At 38.6% G+C, this 11833-nt stretch overlaps 1 protein-coding gene across 1 annotated transcript; it reads left to right on the plus strand.

The window, feature by feature from the left end:
- Positions 1-1876: 1876 nt before the first annotated feature.
- Positions 1877-10088, plus strand: rhag (Rh associated glycoprotein). Its single transcript, XM_082504427.1, has 10 exons — positions 1877-2142; positions 6300-6483; positions 6726-6876; positions 7010-7157; positions 7357-7529; positions 7630-7767; positions 7876-7997; positions 8133-8206; positions 8321-8394; positions 8781-10088. Exons 1-10 carry the CDS (start codon positions 1959-1961, stop codon positions 8853-8855), a joined length of 1323 nt encoding a protein of 440 aa, XP_082360553.1. The 5' UTR covers positions 1877-1958; the 3' UTR covers positions 8856-10088.
- The last annotated feature ends 1745 nt before the right edge of the window (positions 10089-11833 follow it).

The following is an 11833-nucleotide window of genomic DNA, read 5'->3' on the forward strand; positions in this document are numbered from 1 at the left end:
AATCCTCCAAACAGCGTAAAGATGAAAGACTATATTTTCATAGTTAAATACTTGTAGAACACTTTAATAAACACACCAATGCTCCTCTGTATATCAGAGACAGATTTTTACTCTCTACTGCGTTAGTTTACCTGGAGGTTTAATTATCTTGGGATGGTTTGGTTCTCAAATATGAACATGTACACACTGGTCACATTGTTAGGGACAACTGTTCAACTGCTTGTGAACCCAAATTTCTAATCGACCCGCTGAAGTTCAAACTAAGCATCAGAATGAGAAAAAACACGATTAAAGTGACTTTGAACGAGATATAGTTGTTTCAAAAATTGCCGATCTACCATCTCCAGTGAGCAGTTGGAGATCAAGGGAGGATGGGCATTCTCCCTTGATCATATCTGAATGCACAACATGTTCAACCTCGAAGCAGACTGGCTACAGCTGCAGAAGGCACCACTCTTGTAAGGTAAGAACAGGAAGCTGATGGGATAATTTGCATAAACGCAATAATATTGGAAAACAGAAGATTGGAAAAGCACCAACTGAGCATTATTTAAACACCACAGCTATCTGAGTATTGTTTTCCGTCCACATCCAACCCTTTATCACCCCAGTGTACCCATCTTCTGATGTCTGCTTCAAGCAGGATAACACAAAATGTCACCAATCATTTTAAACTGGTTTCTTGAAGATGATGGTGAGTTTATTGAACTCAAATGGCCTCCACAGCCACCAGCTCCAACTCAGTACTAGCAAAGTATTTAACAAAGTGGTTGGTGAGTGCATGTGAGATACTTGTCGGATGCTTGATACAGCCGCTTGAAGACGCTTGAACTCCTTGGTTGAGTATTTAATAAGCAGTTAATGTCATTGTATGTTGATATTAATAAGTGCTTGTCTTCAATGCTGAGATATTTATATCATAACACCTGTTTTTTGCGTTGAAAATTGGTACGTGTCTTTTGATATACCAACCTCAACATCTCGGGAGAAGTCACTTACAACAGAACAAGCTGCTGTTAACCAAAACGTTGATACACATTTATATGTGTTTACAACTACATTAGAGAGCACAATAAAGTGCTCACTAAATGTTTACACACTGCTAAATGGCGAGGGGTGGAAAACAAAGTGTTCCTGGCTCTAATCTAATCTCATCTAATCTAATTTAGAGAAAATGTGGGACAGCTAAGTCACAAAATTTAGTATTATTAATAACATGATGTTACACAAGTTCAGTCATTGTAGATGTTTTCTTGTATTAAATTAAAGGAATTGTACAATTTGATTTTCCACGTGATTACCACTTGTTATGTAGTTTATTTTAGTGACACTTTGAGGGTGTTACCAAAGCGTAGATGATTACAAATAAATTACAACAAATCCACCACAACCTTTTCTTTCTACACATTTTGTGACAATATTTCTGTATATTTTGTATTTGTATCATTGTATCTGAAAATGCAGGTGCATCAGTAAAAACACAACAAAGAAAAATAAAAAATAAGCAGCATATTAGCAGTAAATAATTAGTATCCCCTTCTATAAAAGCACGTCTTATTTGCACATTAGATTTGCATTTTCTGCTGCTGTATTTCAAGACATAAAATGATGAGTGCAAAGTTAAGTAAACAAACATGCAGTAAGTTTGACAGCGCAAAATGAGTGGGAAGGAGCAGTCATTGAGTCTTTTCATGTCCGCTCATTGGCTGGGTGTCGTTACGTTTGTGTTTTGTTTTGCCCCCTCCGGCATCCACAGAGGAAACCCATCCCTCGTGAGCAAAGTGCACGACGGAGGGGGTGCTCACCACCGAGGCCCTGGTCTTCTGCCTTGTCATTGGTCACGGCAAAACCTACATCAGTTTAAAACCAGACACCACTTTCTTCACACAGCACAACCCCCTAAAAAGAGAGCTGAGGAGGGAGAGGCTGCACGAGAGATAAGCAGAGTTGGTCTCAGGATGCCTGCATATGCCACCAACATGAGGACAAAGTTCCCCATCATAGCCTTGATTTTGGAGATTATCACCATCATCCTATTTGCGGTATTTGTCGTCTATGATGATGGGGAACATGGACACCATGACTCACACGACACCCACAATAAAACTGACCATAAATTGGAGCCTATGGACCTCTACCCCAGTAAGTCTACCTGGAGCCGCATGCTTGCTTGCTTGCTTGGTCAACATTTTATTTCTAAATAGATTTTTATGAATGCTACATCTGTTATATCACAGTGTTGAGACTGCATCTAAAAAAAATTTTAGACTAAAAGCAGAAAATATTAGTGACACTGAAATTTTACAGAAAACAAGATGACAAACATTTTGCTTGTTTCTCATAAAAATAGCAAAGTAAACGAAATTTCCACATTTATTTTTACTTTCTTTTTCTTGAATAAAATAAATTCTATTTTAGGGGTCTAGTTAATCAATCAGTCGCTTGCAAACATAAATTGGAGGTTGTTTGCAGCGCAGGTCAACTAAATGCAATAAAAGGAGTCATGGGGTTGAATTCTCATCTGTCACAAGGTCTAATCAAACACATGCAGCTGAGAAGACAAGTGAATCCTGTTGGGAAAGGTGGAGGTCACATGTGATTTCATTACTGTGTCCAAAAAAGGCTCATAAAGGACAGTCAGGTTGAAGCTGGAGGTTTTGTGCTGCATTCAAATTGATATTTTTCAAGTTATCCTGCAGTAGCTTTAGCATTTTTTGTGAGCTCTGAGCGGTTTCTACAGTTTAGCGGCTTCTTTGCAGCTTGTGCACTTATCTGCATTCAGATAGCTGCTGTTTTACTGCGTGAGTGCCTGCTCACGATTGGGTGGGGCGGTTGTGACACCCAAGAGATTAGCTCAGCATTGAAGCTGACCATATCTTCTGCTTCACATGGGATGTTTAAGTCACATACGTTGACTATCAAGAAATAAATTCTGAAGTAAAGATCACATTTAAGGCTAGACTCTGCTGTGAACTCTGCTGTGTCTTTTCTGCACAAAACTTATGTTATCTTTGTAGCACTCCATTAATTCCCAGTTAGTCATAAAGGAGTAAAAAATATGCAGTGATTTATCTTCAAAAGTTCAGAAGGGATACTTGTTTTTGGAATAACAGGCCCAGAGCTAAAACTTTTGCAAAATTTAAATTATGCTTGATAATCTAAAACCATTAGCATTTAAACTGGGACTGCACAATGTTAGAAAGCATGAGGCTTGGGGTTGCATGCTGAAAGAGATCCATTATCTCACACATCCCAGACTTCTGCAATTACAAGCTCAAAGGACAACAAATAAGCAGTTAAAACATGCAATTTGCAGAAGTAAAATTGTGGTCTAGTATGAAAAAATACCTCAAAAATGTTGTAATTGTGACTTTTTGTCTTTCATTTCTTCTTAAAGAGTGATTAATATGCTAAATTAAACATTAAAGTAAAGGAAGAGTTTGACTTAATACTTTGTAAAATGAAATAATTATTCATCTTTTTTTTGCATGGCTTGAAAAAAAAGGCTGCACAGTTGCACCTGAGGTGTCTCTCGCTTGTCTTGATTCAGCCAGTTCTTCAGAGGATTCGCGTTACCTAACATCTAGGCGTGGTGCCAGTCACTGTGGCTGCTTTCCAGTTTTATCTCATCCCCGTCCCCCATCTACTGTTCTACAAAGAGAGCAATTCTGACTCACCCAGCTGAGAAACAGAGAGGGGTAAAAGTGCAAGTTCAGGGGCAAAAAGATTTTCTTCAAAACAGCTTCATGGAGATAAGCTTAGTCAGATGTCTACACATCAGCTTGCAGGTGCAGATGTCTTCAAAATGCTGATTGTTACTGCTAATTAAGACTGAAATGGAAAGATGTGACTCTCTTGTGGTGTTTGGTTTTGATGTTGAACTGTCAGAACTTGGAGCGTTTTTATTATAATAGAGCACACAGTAATCAGATGTTGAGCTATCAGGGCTTTTAAGCACATATACAGATTCCTGACTAAAGCAGATGTGAGTGGGTTTGTATGTTTCCCAAATACCCAAGGATGTGTTAGAAATTTGCTGACATTCTATATGCAGAAACAGTTTATGGAAATAGATGTGGATGAATTTAATCTCCCCCATTATCGCCATTTGAAAGCTGCTGCTTACAAAATAATGTACTCTGATGTAAATGGCGCATGGGAGCCTGACGCTTTAAACAGCTTTAACGCACCTACGTCTGAGTTTGGGCTTTTTAGTCTAGGGGATAAAATCAAAATGTTGAGATTGAGTTCACATTCAAACTCTATTTTTACTTTTCAAAATGCTAAATCATGATAAATAATACTTCAAACTTTTAACATAAATGTCTATCTACAAAATATGAAGCAGATGATACTTTTATAGTATAATACAAGGCCACAGCTAGGAAAGGCTGATCTTGCCTTAGCACAAAGACTGGAAACAACTAATCTGACTCTTTTACAAGTCAACAAAAATCTCCAAAGTTTAATGTTTAACACATTTTATGTAAGTGTAAAAACAACATGTTGTCAGACTGTTTCTTGGCAGCGTATAGTAACATCCTCCAGTCTTTGCCATTTGTCTGATAAACTACTGACAACTTTGTGGTAATAACACTTCAGCCATTAAACAGATGAGATGTAAAATAAAGAATTTTAGAGGCTTAAACTGGCAGATCTTTTTTGCTTTTCTTTAGAGAGTTCAAAGTTGGTCTTCTCCATTTTCAGTCTTTGTGCTAAGCTAAGCGAAAAGGCTGCTTTATATATTACACATGAACACAGCAGAACCACAGACTGTATATAAAAGATGGGCACACTCACATTGTTTCTGCTCTCATTATGTTGAAGCTGTAATTTTAGCATTTTGGCTAAATGCTAATAGAGACAACAACTAGAGAAAACTGTCTGTAGCTCTTTTTCTAGAGACAGACTAGACTATAGTTGGATGCAAAAATAGAGTCCTAAACTATCAGCTAAACTTCATAACCTTGGTTAGCAAGTTGCATTCATAATGTATACAGAAGCATAGTGCAGACATAGTAGACAGGTAGCTGCTAACTGGTGTTGAGAGACGAATGTGCAATACCACATAACAGGCTTTTCAAAGCTACCAACACCAAAAACATGGTCAAGAGGTCTAGTCCAGTGATGCTAATTAGCCTAGTGAAGCTTAGCAGACAGCCATTCACTGTCCAGCTGTTTATATCAGCACATCAGGCAGTTAGAATAGCCACACCCCTAAATAAACTCACCCACTCTCTTCTATCCATACACCAAAACCTTATTTGTACCATGCTGTAAGCATGTTTACTTTCACTGTGAAGTTCAACATTTTAAAACTAGCTTTCAGATTCTGCCACCAGTGGCCAGCAGAGGAACTGCAGGTGTTTTTTGCACTTGTTTTAAGTCATTTAAGTACTCATAACTAACTAAGAACAAACAAACTGAGAAACAGCTGTAAAAGTATTATTTAAGGCTGCAACACAGTGTGTCCTGTCTAGACAATAACAGACACAATGTGTGCTCATTATGAACTAAGGAAATTAGTCTATTGTTTCCCAGCCTACACATACATACAGCTTGATATATTTTCCACATGTAAAGCTCATCATAGCACGCTTAAAACCTTAAGGGAAAAAGAAGTCTCCCTTCCTGCCATGATGATGACTCAAATCCCCCTAAAATGTATTTGGCCTTAATCCAGACTCATCTATCCTCACTTATCAAAAAATTATATATATATAAATATGTGTGTGTGTGTGTGTGTGTGTGTGTGTGTGTGTGTGTGTGTGTGTGTGTGTGTGTGTGTGTGTGTGTGTAATCAAACAGGGGATATAAGATGAGCAAACTCCAAACCTTGCTGCCTTTTTCAGTCTAACGGCTGACAAAAAGAGATAAGAGTGCACAAAGCATCCCCTCCCTTTGAGACATCTTAAGTTTAGACTTATTAACATCATATGCACTTAATAGAAAAGCACAAGCCCATAACCCCAACAGGGACAGTGGGGGTATTTTCTCAGCATGCCATTCATAGTGTGATTGAATTGCTTTTCCACCTGACAGGTCACAGCTGACAATGAGGCCACTGTGGACAGAAATGAATCCTGAGAAGTCCAGCTACTTCTCAATAAGTCATTTAAACCACAAAGTTAAAAAAAAAAAAAAAAAACATACCACTGTGAGCAGCAGGGTCGCAGCAAATACTTTACTTTGAACTGAATAAGTGTTTCATTCAATTCAATTATAAGACCACATTCAACTGAGGTTAAAGTGGGACTAGCTAACACAGCATTAACTGACCTCCCTTCTCATGTCCCCAGTGTTTCAGGACGTCCACGTGATGATCTTCATCGGCTTCGGGTTCCTGATGACATTTCTCAAGAGATACGGGTTCAGCAGCGTGGGCATCAACTTGCTCCTGGCTGCCTTCGGCCTGCAGTGGGGCCTCCTCATGCAGGGCATCTGGCACCTGGAAGGGGGCAAGATTAAAGTCAGCATTTTGAAGTATGGCTTTCTTCGCTGCACATATCGCTTTTCAAAAACAACTGCTATAAGAAAAATGCACATGGCTGGCTGTAGGTTTGGGGTTGCTGTCATGATGCAAGTCCCTAAGACTTGCACAGCCTTCTACATCATTACCAAGTACATGCTAAATAAAGCCAATTCCTGCACATGACAAGCTCTAATAGATCACAGATGATGTCTGTTGATGTTTTTTCTAATAACTTTTGTTCTCACTCCTGCAGAATAATCAATGCAGATTTCAGCACAGCTACGGTCCTGATTTCATTTGGCGCCGTTCTGGGTAAAACCAGCCCTGTGCAGCTCCTCATCATGACCATACTGGAGATCACCATCTTTTCCGTCAATGAGCATCTGGTGGTTGCTATCATGGAAGTGAGTTCATAGTAGCAAGTGCATGTGTGTCCATGAACTGAGCAAAAAAACATAAATCCCCACATAACAACCATGAATATTCACTGTTTTATCAAACACTACTGTGGGTCTATCATGCCTTTCTCTTCAACAGGCTAGTGATGTTGGAGCATCTATGATCATCCATGCTTACGGAGCCTACTTTGGCTTGGCAGTGGCTCGAGTACTTTACAGACCAGGTTTAAGAAATGGACATGAGAACGATGGATCTGTTTATCACTCTGATATGTTTGCTATGATCGGTAAGAGAGCACAGAAAATAATTCTGTGATCATATATTAAAATGTGTTTACAGAGATAGTTTTCCCTTCTTTCCCGTGACTTTCCCTCCCTGGTGCATCACTGGCCTCCAATGGAAGTCAGACTTATGCCATCTAGTGGACACAGACAGCTGTGCAGCATGGACCTTGACATTTCCGTTTTTAACATCCTCTTCTACAGGAACCATCTTCTTGTGGATGTTCTGGCCCAGCTTTAACTCAGCCATCGCTGAACCACCGTTGAGCTACACTCAGCTTACTGCAGTGATCAACACCTACCTCTCCCTGGCCGCCTGCGTGCTCTCTGCCTATGCCATCTCCAGCCTGGTGGAGCACAAAGGAAAACTGGACATGGTCCAGCAACTTTACTCTAATAGTTATGACAGTGACAGTTCACAGAGTTAAAAGCAGAAATTCAGTCATACACTTGTCTTTATGTCTTTCTACTGCACAGGTGCACATTCAGAACGCCACCTTGGCTGGTGGTGTTGCAGTGGGAACATGTGCTGACATGAGCATCGGGCCATTTGGAGCCATGCTGATTGGGCTCGTAGCTGGCATTATCTCCACCCTGGGATTCAAATACCTAAATGTGAGTCAAAGGAAAGACAACTGGTACAACCTGGTACAGGCTGAATCTGAATTAGCAATGTGTACTTTTGTTGGTGACTAAAAATCCCCTGTCATTCCTTCTCTGCAGCCTATACTGGCATCCAACCTGGGTATCCAGGATACCTGCGGTGTCCACAATCTGCATGGCTTGCCTGGCATCCTGGGTGGGCTGGCTGGAATTGTGGCTGCAGCTTTGGGGAAAAAAGACGGGTAATAGTCACCTCACGCACTAAAAATCTCACCACAGTATTATAATAACCCATATATACGCACACATAAAAGCAATATGGCTTTGACACGATTTACTTCATTTAAAAGTCACTTCTTCTCATCCTGTCTCCTTAGTGCTAGCGCTACCATGCAAGCTGCTGCCTTGGGTTCATCCCTCGGGTTCGCTTTGGTTGGGGGTACTATTACAGGTGGGAAGAGGAGATTAATAAAACTATAAATGTTACACCCAATGGCCAAATTGCTCAATGGAAAGACATTGAGGTTTAGAAAAGGGTGATCAAACATTCATTTTCTTCTTTAAGGTCTAATAATGAAGTTGCCTTTCTGGGGACAACCTCCAGACCAGAACTGCTTCGATGACTCTATTTACTGGGAGGTAAGAAATCCCATTCCTCATAAATATTATCTTCAGGTCTCTGACTGTCTGGTGCGAGTGGCAGAAGGCAGATTTGTTTATTCAAGTTATTAACTCAGATAGACTTGGTTCATATATCAGTATAAGTAGAGAAAAAGTGAGCACATCCAGGCACAAAAACTACACATACCTGACAAACACCGTGTTTTAATAATTAAAGTATTAAATTAGAGCCAAATAATAACCAGTCAATCAGTATATCATTAGATACAGATTTTAATTCACAGAAACACATTGTGCATATCATGCATGTCCATAAATGCATTGTGCATTTGTTTGAACTGTATTTTGCTTGCCTGGTGACCATTTATGCCACAGACAAATAATTTGCATTGCTCGTTTTCCAGGTTCCTAATGAGGAGGAAGAGAACGAGGAGAGCCTGGCTCACGGAGATCAATCAAAGCACAAAGCAGATGTTTAAACAATTGCCCACGATTTTGCCTTAGCTATAAATGAAGACGTTTTTTAAAAAGTCACAGTTCAGCTCCACCACAAGACCAAATATCAGTTTGTTGATGCAGGATTTGCTTAAACGTGGTGCTTATTCCATTTCTGAACAGCGAACCACGCACAGAGTTATTTTCATCATAGTAAAGTTTGAATTTGTATCGGAAAGAGCACTTAAACATTTCCGCATAAAAGCTAAAATATATATATATATATATATATATATATATATATATATATATATATATATATATATATATATATATATATATATATGCATGATAAAAAATTTAAATTTGGTTAAAACTTCAGGGATTTTTTTTTTTTTTTACACTTTGATTTATATTCACGAACCGCTCCACAGCTTCACTGCTGACACGCTTGTATAAGCTCTTTTTTTTTTTTTCATTTTATATGATAAAAAAACATAAAAGCATGTTTACTATATGATTACAGTGTGTATTTTTCTTATACATTATATTTTTCTGTAGAAGCTCGAGCAGAAAAACTGCGCTTTGACCTCACTGGAGCCCAGTCCTCATGTGAGAGGTTAAGTCAGGCATTGTAAAAACCAGCAGTGTGGCTCTGAAGTGTGCAGGGACAGCCGTATGATATTACTGCAACTAATAAACCTTCCTAGCATTTTCTATCTTTCTGAGCGCAGCTGTAGAAAAGTTGATTGGCTGTCACTGGGTGAGCTGGGGTTTGTTTTTCACTCTGTTTTCTGTTCAGAGCAAATGTATTCCTACATGTACATACAGTTTAGATCTTAGACATGGACATGGTCAGTTTTATCAAAGCTTTAAACATAGCAACTGGTACTGAATATTTTTCAGATATTATTCAAACAGTATAAAAGGAAGCTACCTACCGATATCCAGTGCCACGATGGCAACAAACAAACTGTCATACCATAGATAGTATCATAATATCCACCATTTTTCTTTCCTCTATTGCTGTGAAATTTGTGCACTGTGCACTCCCTCAATCTAGATTTTGAACAGCATGACGGCAAAGCACTGCAGGACAGGTTAAAACACGGGACTGAGCACTAGATAAAACTGACTTAATGATTTTCTTGTTTTTTCTCAAATGATCTATGATGCTCACACTAAAATGCATCATGATTTTGTATTTTTATACAGCTAACATGAGCTCTTATTTGTATGGTATACTATTACTGTCATAATAAACATGTTTTTGTACAGTTTTTGTGGTTATTTTAAAGCATGTTTCAATTATTTCAAGTTCTCAGTTTAACTAAAGAAATGTTATGGGAGGATTTTTTTGTTTTGTTTTGTTTTTTGTCTTGGATTTTTGCCCTCCTCTGTATAAGCAATGAGAGACAGAGCATAATTTTAATTCTACACAATATGACCGAGTTAAATGATTACCAGAATGACATCAGTGCATAATCTGACTCTTCGATGGGTGCATGGCTCAATTATAACTGCAATTTCTCCGTTTCTTATTGATTTCTTTGATGGATCGCCATGGAATTTTGTTCAGACATCCATCACTCATCACTGGACCTGCAATACACACAATATACATGAGCTCTGCAGAGCCCACTACATGAGCTGAATTATTCGTATTAGAGACAACTAAACAAACAAACATCTGAAAATAAATGCATGGAAATTTTTATTTGGGGTCACCAAAGAAGATCATCTTCTTCAATCTCACCTTATCCATAGTACCTTCCTCTGTCACACAAAACCCTCTACGCCACCACCTCCAAACCAACTATCATAGCAGGTCTCACTTTTTATGAAACTTCCCCTTCACTCCTGCCACTATCCTTCTTTTGCAAATCACTACTAATACTCATCTCCACCTACTCCACAATGTCTGCGTGCTCTTCTTGCTTGGGATGGTTGACCCCAGGTATTTAAATTCATCCACCTTCGCTCTTACTCCTCCTTTCTTCTTCACCTTCCCATTCACGCACGCATTCTATCTCACTTCTTCTGACTTTCATTGCTCTTCTCTACAGAGCATAAGTCCACCTCTCCAGGCTTTCTTCCAACTACTTTGTACTCTCACTATAGATCACAGTGTCGTCTCCTGCCTGACCTCATCTGTCACCCTGTCTATCACCACTGCAAACAAAAAGGGATTCAGAGCCGATTTTTGATGCAATCACACCTCCACCTTGAACCCATATGTTACTCCTACTGCACATCTCACCACTGCGTTGCTGTCCTCATGCAGTGTGGGATGAACACAGCGTTTGTGTGGGACAAAGAGAGACACGTTCACAATGCTGGGATGTTGTGAAATATATAATATAGAATGCAACTTTTTTAACATTCTTACTAAGGAAATATAATAATAATAATAATAATAATAATAATAATAATAATAATAATAATAATAATAATATGATAAAAGAAGGTCAAGTTTATTCTCATTTATCACTTGTGATAGTTGCTGTATTCGAATATAGCTGCTTTTCTCACTGGTAACAGTCTTGGTAGTTTGGCATACCTGTTTTAAACAAATTATGACTCAGACATATTATGTCAATTCACATTATATTTTCTCCTGTGCAAAATTGAAATACATGTCTAGCAGGAGAAAAAATGACCAAAGATTTTCAATGATATTCATCAAAATCTGCAAAGCTGTAGCTTGCAACCTTCTTTAGTGCACATAGCATTTTCTTGATTTTATTTTATTCATCTAATTAGAATAAAAAGCCTTCTTTTCACATACACTGCGTAAAAAGGCGAATTTTAGATGTATCTCCCACAGGACCTGTTAAAATGTGGAACACTCTCTCAAGATATGGGAGAGGAGGACAAGGAATAAAAATATACTTGTCTGCCATTCCTGTTTTCTAATGAAGCATCACAGTTCCTCTCTTGTTAACCTATCATAAGCTTTCTCTAGACCACTTATTGATTAAATTATATTCAAAACTCCTTCTCTTTATTTAAATATAATAGT

The sequence above is a fragment of the Aulonocara stuartgranti genome (genome assembly GCF_965226115.1).
Source record: "Aulonocara stuartgranti genome assembly, chromosome: 15".
NCBI lineage: Eukaryota > Metazoa > Chordata > Actinopteri > Cichliformes > Cichlidae > Aulonocara > Aulonocara stuartgranti.

What these genes read in the sequence shown, in the direction of transcription:
- rhag (XM_082504427.1), top strand. Translation starts at nt 1,959, where the DNA reads ATGCCTGCATATGCCACCAACATGAGGACAAAGTTCCCCATCATAGCC. An exon ending in TGATATGTTTGCTATGATCG is followed by an intron (nt 7,158 to 7,356) that starts GTAAGAGAGCAC and finishes CCTCTTCTACAG; the next exon opens with GAACCATCTTCTTGTGGATG. An exon ending in GCTTTGGGGAAAAAAGACGG is followed by an intron (nt 7,998 to 8,132) that starts GTAATAGTCACC and finishes CTGTCTCCTTAG; the next exon opens with TGCTAGCGCTACCATGCAAG.